At 39.1% G+C, this 21322-nt stretch overlaps 1 protein-coding gene across 4 annotated transcripts in view; it reads left to right on the top strand.

Annotated features, from left to right (window-relative positions):
- The window catches only part of ATE1 (arginyltransferase 1), a 68908-nt gene that overhangs the window by 38249 nt on the left and 9337 nt on the right, over window positions 1–21322 (top strand). For all 4 annotated transcript variants that reach the window (XM_041415528.1, XM_041415529.1, XM_041415527.1 and 1 more), the window contains one exon: window positions 12161–12281. In XM_041415528.1, coding sequence (XP_041271462.1) covers window positions 12161–12281 — 121 coding nt within the window. The remainder of the gene's footprint in view (window positions 1–12160; window positions 12282–21322) is intronic.

Genomic DNA, 21322 nt, shown 5'->3' with positions numbered 1-21322 from the left:
AGGCAAAGCAAATATGTCCTTGGTTCTGGGGGTACCTCAGAGCCTCTTCCAGTGCCTGAAGGGGCTCCAAGAGAGCTGGAGAGGGACTGGGGACACGGGATGGAGGGACAGGACAAAGGGGAATGACTTCCCACTGCCAGAGGGCAGGGAGAGATGGGATATTGGGAAGGAATTCTTTACTGTGAGAGTACTGTGAGATTGCCCAGAGAATCTGTGGCTGCCCCATCCCTGAGAGTTCCAGACCAGGATGGACAAGATTTTGGGATAGTGGAAGGTGTCCCTGCCCATGGCAGCGGGCTGGAATGAACTGAGCTTTGAGGTCCCTTCCAACCCACCCCATTGCATGGCTCTGTGATTCCAGGATGATGGAAGCTGCTAGGGGCTGTGGTGGCAGTTTGGATTCTGGGGCTGTTGCCTCTCAGAGCTGTTTGGGCTGGAGGTGGATGTGGCCCCACTGCACTCCTCACTTTTCCAGTCTGGGACACCACGAGCCATCTCTTCTGGGGTGGCAAAACTGTCGTGGTGTTGCACCCCAGGCTTTTGTCTGTTGTGAGCCTGGTGCAGGGATGGCTTCAGCTCAGCCCTGTGGCTGGAGCTCCACGTGCCAGGATGGTCCCAAGGTGGTGGGATGCTCTCCTGCTGAGAAGGGGCTCCTGGGAGAACAGAGGCTTTGTTTACCAATTCCCCTCTCCTGCAAACAAAGCAGTCTTGTTTAACAAACCCTCCACAAACAAAGCAGACCTAAAATTAGAATGCTTGTTTCATGAATGAAAACTTACTGTGAAAATAAACATTTTTAGGGACAATAGAAGAAACTTCTTTTAAAGCACACGTGTTTTGATGGTCTGGAATTTTTGTACAGATACTCATTGATCTTTTGTGCAGATAGCTGTTGCTTTGGTTGCTGTTAAGGTTTAAGTTCTAACACATGCTTGGAACACTGGTAAAGTGAGCCTTTGTATTTATTTATTCAGTTTTTAATCTGCAGATGTAAGGGAGACAAGTGGGTTTAGATTTTTTGGCAGAGGTGCGTTACTCTATGCTTGTAATACAAATTGTAGACACTGAAAGACTGAGATTTATCATTGCCTTTTTTCCTCCTGCAGCTTTTTAGTCTGAATAACATGTTTGTGTGTACATTGGGTATACATTACCGTGTATTTCACAATATTATTTAGTCAGGATCCTGCAAAAATGGAGGTTTCACTAATGAACTTTTCTGTGCTGTTGTCTCCCTTTGTTCTACAACTTTACTCTTTCTCTCTTAACCTAAAATTACTGTTAATATCTATTTGCCTGTATATGCCACTGTTTTTGAGGTTGTTTCTTCATTGCTGGGCTGTGTGCAAGATAAATTACTTGGCTTTTATTCAATTTTTCATTGCTGGGCTTAAAAAGACTTGTCTAGTGTATTGGTAGAAAACCTTGAAGTTAAAAATCTCATACTGTTCTGAATTACTGGCTTCAGAATATTATTCCTTGTTCGTAGATGTAAGAAAGCAGCTAGAAATGAAAAAAGCTGGACTGACAAATTTTAAAGTGACCTTGTTTTTCAACATGATCTAATTGTGTAAAGTTTGAAAACCCCACATAGCATATCTTAATCTAAAGCCAACATCATGCATCTGAATTCTTAATTAGGAGTATATTTCAACTTCTGAATATCAGTGTTTCACAATTTGCAAAGCTGTCAATTAGTCTGTTATTTATTATGTCTTGAAATATTCCACAGGCTGAGTCGGTAGCTGGGCATGAGAAGCATGAAATTATTTATTCAGTATGAGGCTACCCTCACCCAGACTTCCTTGGGAAGGTCTTATTTTCTTGCCCTCAGAGTCTGGATGGATTTTTTGGCAAGTTCTCTTTTGGCTGTTTTTTTTTAAAACCCTGTTGGAGGCTGAAGCAGGATTCTGGGGAAGTCCAGGACAGGAGTGGTGTTCCCAGTGGTGTGGATGCTCTGGGCAGTCACACAGGGAGAGCTGATCCATAGGGCTGAGCTGGAAAAGGGGCTCTGAGTGGGAGGAAAGGTTGAGTTTTGGATGGTTTGGGGCTCCAGGCAAAACTCTCTGCAGAGTCATTGGAGAGACAGTGGGGAAGATGGGCAAAGCTTGGACACTGGGGAGAAAGAGCTTGGAAATGAGCACAGAACACATCAGCTCTGGAGGCAGACATGCAGGCAAAGAAGGGTCAAAAAGGTCAAAAATCCAGAGCAAGTGGGCAGGAAGAAAAGCAGGTTTCCATGTGCCCTGTTGGTGCACAGTCCTGGACAGTTTTATCCTGGAGCTGGGAATGTGCAGTTGGATGAAATTGCAGGAGCAAGGCATGAGTTGTGCATGGAAAAAGTGAGTAAATGGGGACTTCAGAGATACCTGAAAAATAATAGATAGATAGAACAGATAGAATAGACCTGATAATAAGAATAGATATAATATACCTGTATTCTATAACAGAATATACCTGCTTTCCTCTTGTGTTGTCCTATAGAATTGTTGATAAAAGGGTGAGGAAAGGCTGGAGTTGAAGTGAATCTTGTGTCACAAAATAATTTCTTGTCATTTTCACAGAAGAATAAGCAACTAATTTACCTTGGATCACTGTTTAGCACCTTGTAACCACAGCCAATGTTTCTATAAAATGAAAATAAGAGATTGTGCACCCCTCACACCCATTTCTATTATGCTGGTACTCTAAGTCTGTTGAATTTTAATTTTCTGCTTCCTGCTGCGTAGTTGTACAGAAAAAATAAAATTAAAACATGCTCATTTTTATTTAAATTCTCTAAATTTAATTTTGTTTATCTATTTTTTCTATTAAGTAAACATGGTGTGTGGTGTTTTTACTTTGATAACTACATATCAGAAGCCCCTTTGACAGGGAATTAATTTAGTTTTCCTGTGGCATATGTCCATGAGCTACAGATGAAAGCTGTTCTTTTAGATGTGACTCCAGCTAGGGAGGTATTAATGAATGTTTAAAGCTATTTGATATCAGTGTGACAATTCTGTGCCTCTAAGGGTAAAGCATGGGACGATCTATTAGGTTGTGCATATTTTTCCCTGTGGTTATTTCACCTTACATTAAATATAAGAAAACAAACTTTAACATTTAATTTCATACATTTAATTTAATGAACTCAAGAAATACTGTCAGTTTATGGCAGCCCTTCAGGAGAAGGATATGGGATCCACATGACTGAAGCACTCATTGCTTCTTCTGGTTATTTTTTGGTGGTTTTTTTTTTGGTTTTTTTTTTTAATTCTTTTGCTTTTCCCAGCTGCCAAAATAAACTCCTTTTGAGATAGAGCTAAGTCAGCAGAGTTGGTGTGTCTCTAATGAAGGCCCTTCTTGAGGCCCCCACTTGGGTTTTATCTTTTTGTCATAGTTCTTTTTAATCTCCCTTTCCAAGTTTAATGCTAGGGTCTCCTTAAGAGTGTCTGCTGCAGATTCAAAGTAAACAAGGTCCAGTTCAGCAATCATATGATTTTTATTCCCCTAAACTCTTTGATTATTTTGCAGTGAAAAGGCAATTAATATTACTTTCTGTAATATACTTTAAAAATATCAAGTTGTTGAAAAAGTTGGCAAAAATTCAAGGAAGCTAATAGCCTTCAAATGTACAGGCTTAACTCTTCTTTATTACTGTTTTCCACTGAAGTTTCTCAAATTGTGCTGCTTTTTTTAGCATTCTTGAGTAGCCTCTCTGTAGATAAGACAGATTCTGGCTTCCAGCTCCAGAACAATCTGTGTGGTACTGTCTTTAATTAGCTTATTCCCAATTGAATTTTGCAATTCATTGCAATTTCCAATAAATGTTAGCTGCTTTTATATTTTTTATTTACAGTCACAAGTAATTTTTCCTGTAAAATGAACACACAACCTTTTGAGTTCATAGGGAATCTCAGTCTCTAAGTGTGCACAAATCCACCTTGAATTAAAAACATTCCTTGGAATCTCAGTCTTATGTGGATGTTGCTGTTCTGCCAGTTTAGTGTCACTGGTACTAAATATTAGTGCATGAGAGAGATAAAATGGCAATATTTGGAGCTATGGAAAGTTTTCATATTCTTAATAATATTCTTAATATTCTAATGTTCTTAATAGTCTGGTGGCAGTCTCTGGAATTCCATCCAGAAGAGTTTTCCTGTAAATACCATCTCATATCAGCCTCTTTTTTTTTGTGTGTGTGTACATCAAACACAAAGTTGATGTAACAACATTGAAAACTAAGCTTTGTTTCAATAGTCTGTTTTAATAAAATACCATTGTGTACAGCACAGATTAGGAGATAAAAACAAGGGAAAAAAAGAAAGAAACTTTGGGAAATGTAAAGAAGGCAAAATAGACACGTCATAGTTTGGTGATGTAAAATTGTTTGGAAAATATGCTTTAAAAGTGGCCCTAACTTTATGTAAGCTCCATACTTGTAGTAGTTATTTTTGTTTCTCATTTTCAAGAGTTGTCTTCAAACTTATCTGTGATTGGGATATTATTATTTCAGCTTAAAACAGTCATCCTAGGGCAGCCCAGAATCCACAAATTTGCTGTTGCTGTCATCAAAGGTCTGGAACCAGGGTACAAGAGCAGTGTCAGGGTAAATAATGCACTTTTTTGGTCTTGAAGGATTCATTTTGTAATGTTTGTACTGTTGTACTGTTGGTGTGAAACACCATCTCCAGGGCAAATCCAGCCTGATGGGTTTAATCTGAATTGTGACTGCTACTGAAGTCTTAAGAATCACAAATGTAGAATTTATGTGACTGAATCTATCCACCTTTCTTACTGAGAGTAAGAGGAATGGAGTGGGAGGAGGCACAGATATTTAATGTCTGTGTCTAAGAAATGTTACTGTACCTGGACACCCAGTGGTTTGAGTAAATCCCTGAGTGCAAAGAACAGGAATATAAATGATTGACAATCTTTAAATTAAATTTTCATAAGTATTCATGTAAATATGGATGTGTCTATCTAGTCATCAAATTTTTATGCTGTAATTCCTGAACATACAGATTTTTTTTTTTAAACTCTTTTGTGCAAGCCTTATCACTCCATTTATTCCAGGCGCAGTGCCTTTGACGCTGTGACTTTTAAGAGAGTGGCTTTAGTTGCTTAGAACAAAGGCAAAACTCTCACTTTACTGCTCTTTATAAATGACAAAGGACAAACTCTTAGCAAGGAGTCTTGGAGGAGAGAGCAGGGCTGGAAAGTGGCTGTGAGAGGATGCCCAGAGCTGTGTCTTATCTCCAGCTCTGGGCAGTGCATCCCAAGCTGATAAGGAAGAGATGAAGCAGCAGCCCTCTCTAAGGCTCTCGACCATGCTAATTACTGCTCACTTTACAACTTGAAACCAGAATTATCTCATTGATGAATACAGTGGTGTTAGAGAGGAGAGCTGTTGGAGTGTGGGCATGGATGTGCTTTATCTCAGGCAGCACTTTGTTGTCTTCTTGGATACAGTGGATGGAGTGTTTGAATATTAACGTGCCTCAGGTCAGAGCTTGGAGCTCAACATAAACACCCAGAGCCTCCCTTGGCCTGTTCTACTTACTGAGTGGAGGGAAAGATAATATTGGCATAAAAAAGGAGAAAGAAGAGCTGCACAGACTGAGAGACTAAAGGGGGAAAAAAAAAAATCAAAAGCTGTCTCAGTTTTGCCTCAGTGGAAAGCAGTTTTTTCTCTCACAGCCCATGAGCCTTTTCAGACACCTGTTGGCTGTTTCCAGTATCAGAAACAAGCTTGAAAGTGTTCAATAATTCAGATAATTTCTAGGAAAGAGGACAAGGGGAAAGCGGCTATTTGAAATGGACACTAAGCTATGAAGATAGCAAAATCCAGTTCAGGAGTAGCACATGTTGGGAAAACAAAGAAACACTAAAAGTTTCTGAAGGTTTTTTGAGGGGAAGGGAGAGCATTTCTTCAAAAGTACTTCTTTGCAGAGCACCTTAGGCAAATAAAGTGCTGAGATTTACCGTCAATCTCAGTGAAATCTAAGATAAACTTAATTTAATTCCACTTTTGTGGTGGGTTAAGAGCATTGTAGGTAGTTAATAGCCAAATAATTACATGATAATTGTAGGATGCTGAATGTGAAACTTGGCTGCCTTCCTTTTTGACTTTCACTCATTATCTTAATCTGTTTTACTCTTACCTGAAATATTCTGTTTACCTGGAGGACACTATGAAAACCTTCTGAAATGCTATTTTTTTTTATATTTAGTGAGGTACAGCCAAGTATGAATATATAGTCAATAATTGTAGGAAATTATTTTGTTTGACATGTAGAAACAAATGTCAGAACTATTTTCGCTTTGGGTTTATCATCAGTTATTTCTCTTAATACATTGCACGGACTTGGAAATAAAAAAGAGGTGCAAGTTGGCAAACTATTTACAAATGTGCTTTGTCAGTTTAAACATCATAGAGGAACATTTAGAAAGACAGTTAAAAGTAATAGTGATATAATTAATTGATGTAGATAAATGCTTGAAGTAGATGGCCTTAAAGGTCCTTTCCAGCCCAAACCATTCTGTGATTCCATATTTCTGTTGGAAATACAACATCAAATTATATTTGCATTTCACTTACAGGAATTTGGAGGTTTACATTGGAATTTCATATTCCAAAGAATATGTGAGAAGGTGGGTGTTTGCTCTGAGTTTCCATGTTCGATGTGCTTTGGGAAGCACCTTACAGCTCCCTGGCTGCCTGTAAAATTCCCATTACACAGATTTTGTGCTGATGTAGCTAAATGAGAATGAATACATATTTCTGAAGAGCAGGGGCTGGCACTTCATGTGCTCGAGTTCTGTGAGCTGCAAAATAAATTCTGGCTATTATTCGTAACATCTTTTTAAGGATTACAACACATTATTCTTTAATGAAACAGAAAGGTGGCTAAGCTCTCAAGAATGCAGCTCTGGGATCCTAACGATGTGGAGTCCATAATTATTTCAAAGTTTGCAGTTTGGAGAAACTCTGCTTGTTTGAAGCTGGCATTGGAGTTTCTTGGAGTTTCAGGCAGCCTGGTGAGATCCAGCTTGTTAATTGAGTTATCCAGCGTTGTAACTCCTCTTTGGGGTAGCTTTTCTTGTAAGCTCAGTACTTTTTGATGATAAAGGTGAAGTCTCCAGCCATCTCTCCTGGATAAACAGCTGCTTGCCTCATTCTGTCCCTATTGCTTACGGGGTTTTTGTTTGTTTAAAAAGATGTTTAAAACAGTGACTAGGAGGTGGGAGTGAATTTGTGGAGGTAGTTTTGGGGCACAGGGAGGGGATTTTGTTGTTTTTCTGAAGTCTTTTAGGCCTCACCCAGCTGGATGCCACATGAGAGAGAGCCTGGAAGCACAGAGGGGTTGGGGTGTGCGCTCTTTGTCCAGGCTGGCACATCCCACCTGGGAGAACACAGCAGGTCAAGTTACCAGCCAGGGGCTCTCCTGGGGATCCATAAACTCGATTTCTGTTTGTGGAATGAAATCAGGGAGCAGGGGTCTGTGCAGCACTCTGCACAGGGCTTGGCTTTCAGGGAAGGGCTGAATTCCATAAGCCCGTGGTGGGCAGCGCTGCCCAGCTCTAAGGGGTTGCTGTTCATAATTTGGGGTTGTTTTGTTTGTGTAGCCAGAGCATTTCTTCCTAGGCAGCTGGCTGGAAATGGAGATGAAGGCAGTCTTAATTCACTTTTAATAAAAGATCAATGGCTTTATTGTGAAAAAATAGAATACAGATGTAAACTGTACCTGGTAAAGGAATTAAATGTGAGTTTAACCTTCCTATTTTGTTTTTTCAGTGCTACTGGTGCTTGACCTTAATTTTTGAGACTATTGTCTTTCTTGGTAGTTTTACATTTTAAGTTTTACTTAGACTAGAAAAACAAACTCTGCTGGTGTTTTTCATCTCAAGTGCTTACCAAATCCCTCAGATTTTGCAAAATATTTAAAAAGTAATCTCCAGACTAAAGTCTCATTAAAACCTTTGCCCTTCCTGTGGAACAAAAGTTCAGAGAAGTTCTGGCTGATTGTAATTTGAAAACTGTAAAACAGAAACTATCATGGTGTGAAGTATTAATTTAGACTTGGCAGTCCCTCTGTAAAATTTCTTTCCAGAAGCTTCCAATTAAAATGCAGCATGTCTAATTGTATAAGGGAAAGTACCTTGAAGATTGTCTCTTTTATATTATATAGGAAGAAAAATGTCACAAATATTAGTAACAATAAAACATCTTGCAGGTATTTTTTATTAAAAACCAGTCACATTTATGTTGCAATGAGTTGACTTGGTAGAAGGAACCCTGTGCTCAGGAATTTCTTAGCCATACTAATTTTCAGAATTGCTTTTTAGCCAAGCCATTTGATAGATTAGTCAGATATTTATCTTTTGGTATGCTTATCTAATCTTTTTGTACCTTTAATGTAATTTGTACCTTTAATTTAATTTGTACCTTGGTTATGCACTGGGTTGTTATGCTCCTTGAACAATGCAATTTAAATGGTTTCCCCCTGTGGCTCTTTCTCCTGTTTCAAAGAAAAAGCAAAATTGGGAAAAGGACAGGTTAACCAGGATGGTTAAAGATATGGAATACCTCACCTCATAGTGCTGTAAAGAATTTAATTCCCTTCAGTCTGATGGAGATAGCACAGAATGGTTTGGATTGGAAAGGACCTTGGAGATCCTCCACTCCCATCACCTTCCACTAGACCAGGAGTTTTTAAATTCCAAAAACATTTCAAAAAAGCAGATTTTGTGTCTTGGATATCTCTTGGCAAAATGTAGATGCAGAGAGAGAAATATGAGCAGTTGTTTTGTATTGACAGAGTTCATTTCATCTGCAGGTGGTATTGGGTTTGAGAAGCTGAAACCTGAGACAAGTGCTTGGGGATGGTCTGTAAGAGGATACTTTTTGTTGAAAGTCTTGTAGTTAAATATTCCCAAGATGGTCTGGACAACTTAAACAGTTCTACTGTTCAAGAACTTGTATATAATGAGATAAAAGCAAATGTTTTCAGTTGTGAACTCTTACCATAGACAGAATCACTTCTGAAATGAATGCTGATTTCATCTGAAGCCAAAGAGAAATGATTTTCAAAATCAGTTTTGCAAATCTGATTAAGTTCTACTGTGATAAATCCCGTTGTAACACTTCTTTTTAGGAGATCCCTTTCTGTTTTGGATTTATGTTGGGTGTATGCTGCAAATCAATATTAAGAATAAGAAGGAAAATAAATAGTATGCTGAGAGGCAATTTATTTAGATGATGTAATCATTTTAGAATGAGTAATGAAATTGGAACATTTTTCTTGAAGTACAGATGCTCATGTACATGAGGCAGAATCTGTGTGGGTTCTCAGGTTTAGGTGGTTCTGCAGTCCAGGAATAAAGGGAGAGAGGAAAAAGGTTGGAGGTGGATTTGTTTGTAGTGGTTTATTTTCAAATAAATAAATATATTGATTTTAAATATAAGCAAATATGAGGTTTTAAATATTCTGAAGAAAGTAAATAAATTGAGAGTAAGTGCTTATGGAAAAAGGGTGGGGGCAGGCAAAATCCCTCAGAAATAATTTCATTTGATTGAATGAAGTCCTGTGGGTTCCCTTTTTAATTCTCTCAGTATGGACACAGTGCAAACACTGTTCTTTGGGAGCTCACCTGGGCATGTCCTGGGTTCCCCTTCCTCTGTGAGGTGACTCATGGGATGTGGGTTTGAGCAGCAGAGTAAATAAAACATCTTTACAGGAGAACTCTCTTCTTCTGGTGTGTTTGGAAACACTTCTGGGGAGGGAGGGTATCAAAGAGACTCAAGGGCTTCTTTCATTTTTGTCTCTGATTGCATGAAGTGTCCTGGGTCAGTCATGTGTCATACCCACAGCCTCCTGTGCCTCCAGGGAAGTTCATTAACAAGCTTCTAAATTTTGGGGTAAGAAAACATCTAAAGGAAGTCACCTCAGAACTATTTTTTCCCTTTCCTCTCCAAATTATGGTCTTTTGATGCCCAAAATAAATGTTGATTCTACAATGATGGGTTGGATAATCAATTTTTCATGTTACTATGCTGCTCAGTGCTAAAGAAGGGTTTTTTTAATTATAACCAAACCAGTAATACTGCAATGAAGTTAATTTTATACATCCCATTTTATGAAGGACTGTAATGTTACAGAAGTAAGTGGGAAATCTAGAATAGGGCTGCATAGTGGTTTTCATGTGTGGGATCCACAAATGTGATGAATTTGTGGGAGCAGGATCTTCTAGGGAAACTGAGTGCCTGGGCTGTCTTTTCTTAGAGCCATGAGTTAAATTCATGCTACTAGGAAAGATTAATTTGCCACTTGTATTTTCTGTGTTCAAGCAACAGCTCTGAAAGACAGTTCCTTGGCTATTTCTGCCTTCTTGGCTAGTTGAGAAAATGCCTTTAAATCAACAAGTAATTATGTTCTAATTTTTTAAAAATATGACTGAAAAGGCATATTTTTTCCCCAAGTCCTTAAACTGTTTCATCTGGGTAATGATGATTAAAAGTTCTTTAAGCACTACCTTCACATAGCTTTCAACTATTTCTGTTTATAGAGCATAACATTTCAAAGTGGTTTATTTAAAAATGTCACTTCCATTCTTTGGCTTTAGAGGATTTTCTGGGGCCTTGAGGTTTAAGTTTCTGGGTGGAATTGGAGGAATATTGTTTTGATTTAATATAAAAATTTGCCTTTAATTAAAAAAAAGCCCCAATAAAACCAACAGTAGTAGTTACAAATCAGTTCTGGATGTTTTGCAAATGAGATAATCAGTCAGACAGACCTTTTCAGAAATCTACCTCAGGTATTTGACAAGGCTCAGCATGAAGCTTGGTTATTTTTATCTTTTTTGCACAGTGATGAGTTTTTATCACAGATAATTCTTGTATTTCATAGTCAACAATTTACTGTTGGTGGGAAATATTTTTAAAAAGTTAATTGTTCTGTAAATATCATGAAGAGTCGAACAGTAAGAGCACAAAAAGAACTGGGGATTTCTGGTGGTTCTCATTCTCCAGGGCTGGGTGTTACTGCCTAAGGGTGTCCCTAAATGTCTTCACCTCCAGGCTGCAGCCACAGGAACTTTGGGCTGTCCCTTCCAAAACCTTGCTCAGCTTCATGGAAGGCTTTCTTTTAAATCAACTTCATCTCAAGATGATAATCTATATTATCCATTTAATGTAATTGATGTGAAGAACTCTTAATGGCATCAACTGCAGGGTGACTTCTTATAATACCCAGTCTTTTAATTTTTAATTTGTATACTTAAATCTTTTCATTCCCTTTACTGTATGGCTGTTTTTCAAGCTGAGATGTGTAATGAGTTTGCAAGCGAAAAATTCATTTGCTATTGCCACCATATGGCTCTGAATGTTGAGAGTGTATGGATTGCATGAGTAATGCCTCAAAGATAGAATTTTGACTTAAGTTATAGGCCGCTGAATAATCTTATTTTAAATCAAATGAAGATCTGATTAGAGGAGGTTATTATTGCTGAGGTGGTGATTTTCTGTGTAGCTGGAGAGAAAATAATTAAGGCTGTTTAGTTTCTGGGAATGTCTGCAAAGAATATCTTCTTAATAAATCAACCAAAAATAGTAGAATTTCACTAATCATTACCTGTAAACTAATCCAGGAAAAGCTCCATGAATTAAAGTGTTACTATTTAAGTAGCAATGAAATAAATGCTCCATCACTAATGTAATAAAAACAGTGTCCTGCTTACTGTTCAGTGGGGTTTTTCCATTAGATTTTTTTTTTCGTTTTGGTCTCCATTATTTGCTAGAATTACCAACACTTGAGATGAGCTGCTTTTGGAGGTGCTGAGTTTTTTAGTGTTGGCCCCAGCTCAGCAGAACTCCAGAGGATAACTTAAATACAGAGTTCCAGTAAGCAAAGCCAAAACTTTCCTAGTTCATCTTGGATATCATGGAAGTGTGTTATGTTAATTTTACATTTTCATCACGTGCCAAGGTTGAGTTTGTGCTCCTGAGGTGGTGCTGAAATGACTAAAGCCTGTGATTTCACTGAACCCTCATTTGGTGTAGATTAGATTAAAAACTATTCTTGCTCTTTGGAAAATCAGGTTGTAGCCAAAGTTCTTGTGCAACTGATATGACTGCTCTCTTTTTGGTTTCTTTTTTTCCATTTTTTCCCCTTGGCAGGGTCAGTACAGGCCCTCTGACCTGCTGTGCCCTGAGACCTACGTGTGGACACCCATTGAGCAATGCCTGCCCCTGCTCGAGCACTCCAAGTACTCCCGCTTCAACCAGGATGGAAAAGCAGGTGAGGCTGCACAGAATGAAGTAGCTGTGATTTGTCTGTCTGCTTCTAACGTGTCAGAATCGTCTGCTGCTGAAGCAGCATGGAAATCTTACCTGTGAAGGATAAAAAGTGTGCAATTCACAACTCCTGCAGCAAATATTTATCTTTCAAGCAATGCACATTTTAAGTATATTCTGTCCTGTAGACTATAAGTAGTTAAAATTAACACATATTGCTGCCTTTCAGATTATTTTCAAATTATACTTGCTATTCTGGGCATGAACAAAACTGATAAAATAACTGTTCCTCACTTGCATTCCTGTTGGATGAATGCATAAAGGAATTAAATTGGAATCAATACAGGGAAATGGAAAGACTGGGGAAGCTTAAAGGCATCAGGTACTTTTGTTAAGAAACAGAGTGGCAGATTTAGTTTCACAATCAATTAAACATTCAGTTTAATTGATGTGGATGTGAAGGACACAGTAAACAGCAGAAGCACCTTAAACATCTTGGTGTAATGTGACATAGTTTTTACACATTGTGTGCAACAGGTACTGAGTGATTTACCAGCACTGACTGGTGGAAATTGTTACTGACCAGAGCACAGTAGTGATGCTACTGGAAAACAAGGCAATCAAATGGAAAAAAGACATTAATTTGCTTTAGTTACTGACTCTCTGGGCCAGTGGCAAGCCCCAAGGGAGTTGTGTTAGACCGTGCTTGGTGTGGTGCTTGGGGGAAAGGGAATAATTTAACTTTTGTTATTAATTGCAACTTGTTGAATTTCCTCTTTTTAAGTTTTCTTTCTCCTGTGAGTAACAATTGAGTGTGGCTGTGGTGTTTTTCAGAGATATGTGGCATTATTCAGCTCAAGAGCATGTAACACTGTGGTGTTTTTCTAGACACCAGAACACAGATTTACCTGAGTCCCAGCAGTCTTCAGCACCTTCTTCTTTCTTTTTACATTTTTTTCTTTTTACTCTTTTTACCTTTTTTTTTCTCTTTGGTCCTTATGCTTTTTACTGTAGTTTAGTAGGATTCCCTAGGCAGTTAACTGTTTCAAAAGGCAGGATGTGGATAAACTAAAGGAATCTGAAGACTGCTTAAGCAGGACTGTGAAGTTCTGGAAATGCTGTTGAGTTCCTTGCTTTTCCTCACCCTCTGCCTGTTGGTTGCTCAATGGAAACACTAATAATAATAATAATTATAAGAACTACAATAGCAAGGTTCAAATAAATCCATAATTGTTAGATTGGTGGGGGGAAATTGGGGAAAAAATTACAAAATAAGGAGGAAGAAGGGAATGATTTTGGTGGCCAGTGATGTTTGGGATACTTTTGGTGTTCAGAAAGGGGAGAGTGCTGAACTGGTGCCTGTGAAGGTGTTAATAACCCTGTGGCAGCAGAGGGGCAGCATCTTGTGGATGGTGTGAAATCCCTGTGGCATTGCAGGCGTTTGGAAACCACGGGAAACAAAGCTTTGCATCATTATCAGCACAGAATATCTCACTCCAGACACTGCTGGAGCTGGGACTTGTGTCCTGTGGTTTAAGGAAATTAAAACATAGCTGCACGTTGAGATGCTCTGGGCCTGCTGGGAGCTCGTGGGCTTTGGGGGTTTGGGTTGCTGCTCAGAGGAAGCCATTTCTCACCAGTGAAATCAGCTGCCTTCCTCACTCTTTACTCTCTCCAACAGTCACTAATACGAGTTTAATGAAGTTACAGTGAATTTTTAAAAGAGCAATACAAATGATCGTGTGCTTTATTCCTCTTGAATCAGCTTTCTGTGGCACTGTCTGTAATTATGTTTGTTAAGTGGGGCATGATTTATCTTCCAGCATTGAAACCCAGGGCAATAACCAAAGCCAGTGAACAACTGGGAGAAATGGTGTGACTTTCACTGCTGCCTGGGGCAGTGAAGCAGTCACTGGCAATGGTCATCTTCTATTGCTGTCTGTAATGGCAGAAAATTTGGGAAATACTGTCTCATAATAATTTGTACGGGACATAATTCATGTGTTCAACATTTTCTGAATTTTTTCCCTCCTTTAAAAAAAAACATAACAATTTACATAATAAATTTACCAATTGCAGGTTCAGGAGAGTGTGTTGTATGCTTTGATCTTTCAGGCCTCTGTAATATGAAAAGGATTTTTGAGTATTGGTATGCATACATTGCAGAGCTCCTTCTTAAATAAGATTTACTTTTACTTTTCTGGAATAAAAATTAAAAGATAATCATGAAAAGTGGATTTTTATTTTAAAGCATAAGAAAGTATCACTTTATATAACTCATGCCTTGGAACAGATTCTTCACTTTTGATCTGTTCACTTTGAAAAATTTAGCAGACCTGGCATCATCTTATAAATGAGAGAGATTTATGGAGATTCTGATATTAATAACCAGTAGCTAGGCATTTATTTAGAACTAAGTGAGTAGTTTGTGAGGTGGTGCACTAATGGAGGGTTTGGATACTGATGCAATCTGGAAATGGAGATAATGCAGAACTTCATTTAATGGCCATCAGCTGTGAGTGCAGATGGAGATAGGCTAAAGAAATAAGAATTAATTAAACATTGCTCTGCAGTCAGTGACTTTGATAACACATTAAACTAATGAGCAGGTCAGTCACATGACAGCATTTGCTGAAGTATTCCTGGCCATGGTCTGCCTGCCACACCCATTGACTTCCTCCCAAAACTGCTCCTCAGGGTTTTATTTCATTGGTGTCTTCCCTAACAGCTTTACCCATGAAACAAGAGCAGTGTGGAAAGAATTATAAATCATTTATTTGGTATCCTGGAAATATTTTTGTCCTTCCACTTTCTAGACTAACTCAGTGTCATGTTCTCTCTCTTTCTAATATCTGTTGAGATTTTCAGTTTGTTGCTCCTGGAAGAAGTCTGGGGAAAATATCTCCATGGAGTAAAATACCTACTTTTGGGATGGTAATTAAATTAGTGGGAAACTTCAAATCTTTCTTCCCATCAGTGCTGGACTGTCAAGAAATTTAAAAAGCAACTTCAGATTAGGGCAGATACAATCCCAGTCTGAGAGTAGTGGCTTCAGAGCCTTCATAGTTACAGGACTGTGTCACATCATGTGGGGTGTACTTGGTGGAGCCAGGGTGAACATGGGGCTGTTATCCAGGTGAAAAAGTTTTATCCAAATTTTTAGGCATGGCCCACAGCAATCCCTGTGGTGGAAGCTGCTTCCCACCTTCCTGTGTCTGCAGAAACTCTGTGAGCAGAGCTCTGAGAGCTGCACTTCAAAAGGACTTCAGCGCTTTTTCTGTCTTAACCATTTCATTTGCTGAAGTTGATAAATTGGCTAAGCTAATACACATCTGTTCAACTTCCTGCAGATCTAATAATAGAGTGAAATCAAAATGACACCGAATGGAATACATTAATTAAATTGAAAGTATATTCTTCAGCACATTAGAACAAAAACTGCACATAACAAAGGCATAACACAGGCTGCTCTGCCTTTGTGTGTTCTTGGAGACTCTTTGCTCCAGAGGGTATGGTTAACACAAACCATGATGGATGCAAAAGGGTGGGATAAAGGCAGAGAGAGGCACTTCTGGGTTTCCTGGTCAGTTATGATAGTAGACTAAATTATAGTCTATTAATAGACTAAATAGTATTAGACTGAACTGGCCTTTTTGTAAACATCACAGTGAAGGAGAGTTTCAAAGTGAGGGATCTAAGGAAGTTTCTTAGTTGTCTTTCAGAGCTTATGGAGAAATCTTTTGCAGTGTGAGAGTTGTAGAAGAAATTAAGAAACTGGAGAGACATATAGCAGTTGCCTTCAAAGCATAAATTTGTCTGGGATAAGATGCTATAGTCAGAGGTGGAACTGCAGGCAGATTGCTGCCTGCAGGTGCTAGGAATGAAGATGGAGTGAAGCAGAGTGAGGGAAGCTTTAGAAGTGAGGATCTCTGATGTGATCATGGTGTGGGAGCTGGCAGAGACATGGATAGAAGATGGGAAGAATTTTGCAGTAGTTCATACAGGTAGAACAGTGAGAAGAAGGGCTTGACAAGAGCAAGAAATAAGTGATGGATTCAAACTTGAGCATCTTACTAGGTATTTGTAGGGGTGTGAAGGGAGGCTGTTATTTGGATACACCATCTGAAGAGATTCCAAAGCCAAATGATTCAGCAACCACCTCCCACTCCTTGCTGCAGACCAGACTTTGCATCTGCCACCTCTGCACAGCACTGAGGACCTTTTTTCTTCCAGCAGAGTGGAAGTCCTTAGCAAACTCAGGCTTTAGGCTGTGTCCAGCTGGTGTGAGCCAGAGTGACGACAGGCAGTGGGATCCAGAGGAGAGGATTTGTCTCTTCTGTGTTTCCCAGTGCTCAGGCTGTGGCTGCACACAGGACAGATGTTGACATCCAAAAAGCCTTTGAAATTGCCTTGTGTTCACATGCAAGCCTTAACCATCAGAATAAAACAAAACTTAAACCCAAGCCAACACTAAAATCAGTGCCTGAGCTCCCCTTCTCGGGAGAAAGTCCTGGAACACCACACAAAGCTATGGAGAGATCAGAAAATCCTCACTCCACACTGACAAGAGTCACTCTATAAAAAGCCCATTCCATGTAATACCTCCTGAGTTCATAGCAGATCATTCATTTTTGAGTTACTGAACTAAAGAAAATTACTTCAGGTTTCCAGTCTTTCTCTGTATTAATCTTGTAACGTTTATTACATGTTTTTACCAGATTTTTAAAGCTTATAGCTGAAAAAACTGTTTCTTTAGAAATACGTCTTTATCTTTCCTGCTGCTCATAGTAAGCTAGAGTAGTAAAATGCAGATAAAAATCCCAGTATTTAACAACTTCTGGGTCCTCTTAGTAGTGATTGCATTATGTATCTTAATGCTTCTTTCAAGCAACTGAGTGTTATTAGTTCTAGTAAATAAAACTTAAATAAAACCAGAAATCTACAGGCATGTGCAGTTATACAAAACTGTTTATTTTAAATGTATGTTTTTATGCATAATGCTTCCACTAGAAAAATAATTTGTCACAACTATTGCAGCAACTATAATTTCTAGCATTGTGTTTTTAAAACATTTTATTTTATGTACAATTTTTAGCGCTCTTTGTTATTAAAGAGTTTTTATATTTATTGTGTACGTGAACACAAGTATTTTGTTGACTTTTTTTTCCCATCCAGTACAGAGACTATTTATTTTTACAATATATTTTAAAAATTTAGTATATCAGTATGATACTGGTCTTGTTCCCCTCCTCCTTTGAGCAGAAAAGCCACAATCACATATTTGTGTCCTGTGGTTGCCATTTGGTCACGTCTCAGAGTTCAGGTCCCTGGCAAAGGGCTGTATCTCTGTAGGATGGATGTAGGCAGAGGGATTTGGGTGTAGGCAGAGGGATTAATGCAAAGGCCAGGATATGTTAATGTTTATAAGGGTGGTGTGATGCAGATTAATGTTTACAAGGATAAATGCACCGAACTTCTCGGGATGATGAAAATGTGGTCGCAAAACTGTCACAGATGGAAAACATTAAACCAATTGTTCAGAACGCTGCAATCATCTGATTTGGGAGAAATTGCTGCTTTGCTCTACAAGAACTGCTGCTTATAATTTATTATTTTTTTAAGATAGTGTTGTGTAGTTCAGAGAGTTGGGAACCGGTTTAAATAAACTCTGATGGATCACGAACTAAAGTCTTCTAAAGAAGTAACTTTCCACCATTATCACAGCTATAGGTAATAAATTTGAATTCTGTAACCAAGAAAAAGACAGACATCCCTGTTCTTTGTAGCAGCTTCTCTAGGAAAGACACATCTTACAAGTTTCTGTTTCTAATTAAGTTCATGAACACTTAGAGCCATCAGAATGCATCTTTCTAAATCCAGTGTGATCCTTGAGTGTACGAGATGTTTAAACAATGAAGATAATGCCAGTAAGGTGTAGCCAGGCACATTTTTCCCTCACTTTTTACTGTGTTTGGATTAAATAGAAATGACTGGCATGGGGTTTTAGCCTCATGTGCAGTGCTTCTGTAATACAAAGGAAATGTTATTCTCTTAATTTGTGGGTCCTAATCAACTGCCATGACATGAATTGGTATGTGGGTTAGAAAATGCAAATTTTAATAAATATTTGTGATTTAGGAGTTTGGATTGATTTAACCTATATGTAGCAGAATAAACCAGTGCCCTTCAAGCAGCACAGTTGTCTGACTTCTGGTGTGGTGCATGAAACCTTTGGCTTGGACTGCAAAATTCTTAAAAATGTGTTAATCCAAGATGACCATCAGAGAGATTTGTGAAACAAATGGATGTATTTTGAAACTACTTTTTTTTTTTTTTTGAGGACTTTCCCTGAAAAATAAAGATATCTTGGCATAATTCACTTCCCTTTGCATTGAAGAGATGATTCTTAGATGGGTTTATGCTCAAGAGACTCTTGAAGCCTTTGAACATTGTGATATTTGATTTTCCAGCAGAACAATTCTGCTTTAACTTTTTTTTTTTTTTGGTGAAGATTCAGGGGAATGTGGGGAAGGGCAAGGACTGCCAAATCCTGTAGGAATCATTTTCCATATGCAGAAGGTGTTAGGAGCACAAGAGTAGAAATTAAAAGTTCAATAATGTGGGACAAGTAGAGTGATTGTGCAGATTTATTTCGTGCTGAGGACAATGAGTGTGTGGGACTGGTTTCCAAATGTGATAAAAGTTAACAGCTGTAATTAGGCCCAGGCACAGAGCAGCCATGCAAGGGACACCACAGGCATGTGCTGAGCCACACTCCAGCATCCACCAGGGAAACCTGTGCCAGGGTCAGACCTTCTGGAATGATCCTCGTTCACTCCCTGCTCTGGTGACATCATCCCAGCTCCTCACGTGGAATGTAATTGATTCCATGTTTTAATTAATTTAGCCAGCAAATTGATTGCTGTAATCTGATTTATTTAGCTGATAAGCTACTGCCAATTGCTTCAATTTTTCCTATTTCATGGTAATGTTTGCATTTGTAATTCTCAGCTTGACTGTTGTCTCTGTTTTTTTTCCTCCTCACATGTCAGTCTTAATGAGGACTTTGCCTTTCTTCTTGAAAGATCCTCTTGCTCCTTTCTGCCACGTTCACTTCTATGCAGTTCAGATATGTTAATAAATAGTATTTAACTCTTTTGCTCCTTCAGATTTTTCCCATTTTCTTGCCATTGTTTTGGAGCTGTAACTCCTTAAAGTATTATCTCTGAAGTTTGTCATTTGTACATGCTTTTCATAGAAGAACAGTGTCATGAATGGTCTGGGTTGGAAGGGATTTTAAATCCCATCCAGTGCCACCCCTGCCATGGCAGGGACACCTTCCACTGTCCCAGGTGCTCCCAGCCCTGTCCAGCCTGGCCTTGGGCCCTCTAGGGATCCAGGGGCAGCCACAGCTGCCCTGGGCACCCTGTGCCAGGGCCTGCCACCCTGCCAGGGAACAATTCCTTCCCATTATCCCATCTGCATCCAAGCCTCCTGCAGCTTTAAGTCATTCCCCCTTGTCCTGTCATCTCCACCATCATCACCGTTCCTCATCTTTCCCATTTAAGATGCATTACTATTCTCAACCATTAATTCACAGATCTTATAATGTGTTTGATGTGTCTCTCCCACCAGTAACAGTCACTTTGATTATGTTCCTGAGATGACAGGTCCCATGCTAAAGTCTCTGCAAAGATATCTGTGCAGTTTCCATTCCCTGCTAGCCAGTGACTTAGAGTTGCTTTCATGTGCTGTTTCCAAGTGCTTGTTGGATTTTCACTGTGATTTCCCCTTCTGTCTCTGAAGAGAAATTAATAACTCAAAATGCAGAACATTCCTGCGTTCTTTTAAATAACTTGGATACTTCAAGGAACAGAAAAGCTCAGCTAACAGAGGTTCTGAGAAGTGTGGAGGACACACATCTGATGCAGCAGAAAGCTTGGTCAGGTTCCCCCGTGCTGACTCAGAGCAAATAAAACTCCCCAGAATCAGAGCTGGGCGTTAGAAATGCCTCTGGGATCCATCAAAAATGGGTCAGGCCATGAATTAGCCTGTAAAGCTTTGATTTTGCTAGTTCTGATCTGCAAAAATGCCTTGTGCAGGCTGCTGAGAGCCTGGAGCTGCAGTCAGGAAACCTGGGTTAGGGAGAGCATGCACAGGAATGAGAGAATCACAGGGATGTGAGAACATCTCACAGTGCCCCTGCCTTCAAAACAGAGCTGGACCTGTGCTGTGGTTCTGCTTTAGGCCCTTGTCTGCACAGTGCACTTAAACTGACGGCTGGAAGTTGGTTAGATAACCAAAAAATGTAGTTAAAATAGAAAAAAAAGCCCAAACCTGAAGTGCCCTGGGTGTGCAGTTAGTATTCTTCATTGGCAGTTCACATTCTGATTTCTCATTTTGAAGTCATCAAGAACAGTTAAAGATTCAACTCCTTTTGAAGTGACTACTTCATTTTGTCCTCTGGAAGAACATCTAAAAGTAAAGAAGTTATCTTTGTCAACTTGCCATTGACTACATTATATCTCTTTTTTTGTTGTTGTCATAGTATCTTGACTTTGGAGGAGGTGGATGCTGTTTTGAAATGAGAGGTGTTCAGTCCCATTTAACTAACATTTTCCCAGGTACTACTAGGGTTTTTTGCACTGCATTCCTAAAAAGCAAATCCTTGGAGGAATATCACTATCAGTCCTTGGTAGGAGAAGAGGAAACAGCACCAGGTTGTACCAGGGGAGGTTTTGGTTGGATATTAGAAGAAATTTCTTTATGGAAAGGGTTGCCAGCCCTGGAAGAGCTGCCCAGGGCAGCCTTGGAGTCACAGTTCCTGGAGGGTTTTAAAATCTGTGTGGATGTGGCACTTGGGGACATGGATTAGTGGGTTTGGCAGTGCTGGGTTCATGGATGGACTTGATGGTCTTTGAGGGCTTTTCCAACTGGAATGATTCTGTGCTTCTGTCATTTAAATCTTGCCCTTCAGTAGACATTTTCCAGTCACCTTTTTTCAGGATAATATATTGAAGTAGGCAAGAATAATTGTATTACATG

This window comes from Onychostruthus taczanowskii, unplaced genomic scaffold (assembly GCF_017590055.1).
Source record: "Onychostruthus taczanowskii isolate IOZ18803 unplaced genomic scaffold, ASM1759005v1 scaffold5, whole genome shotgun sequence".
NCBI lineage: Eukaryota > Metazoa > Chordata > Aves > Passeriformes > Passeridae > Onychostruthus > Onychostruthus taczanowskii.
This window is presented reverse-complemented; position numbering and strand designations above follow the sequence as displayed.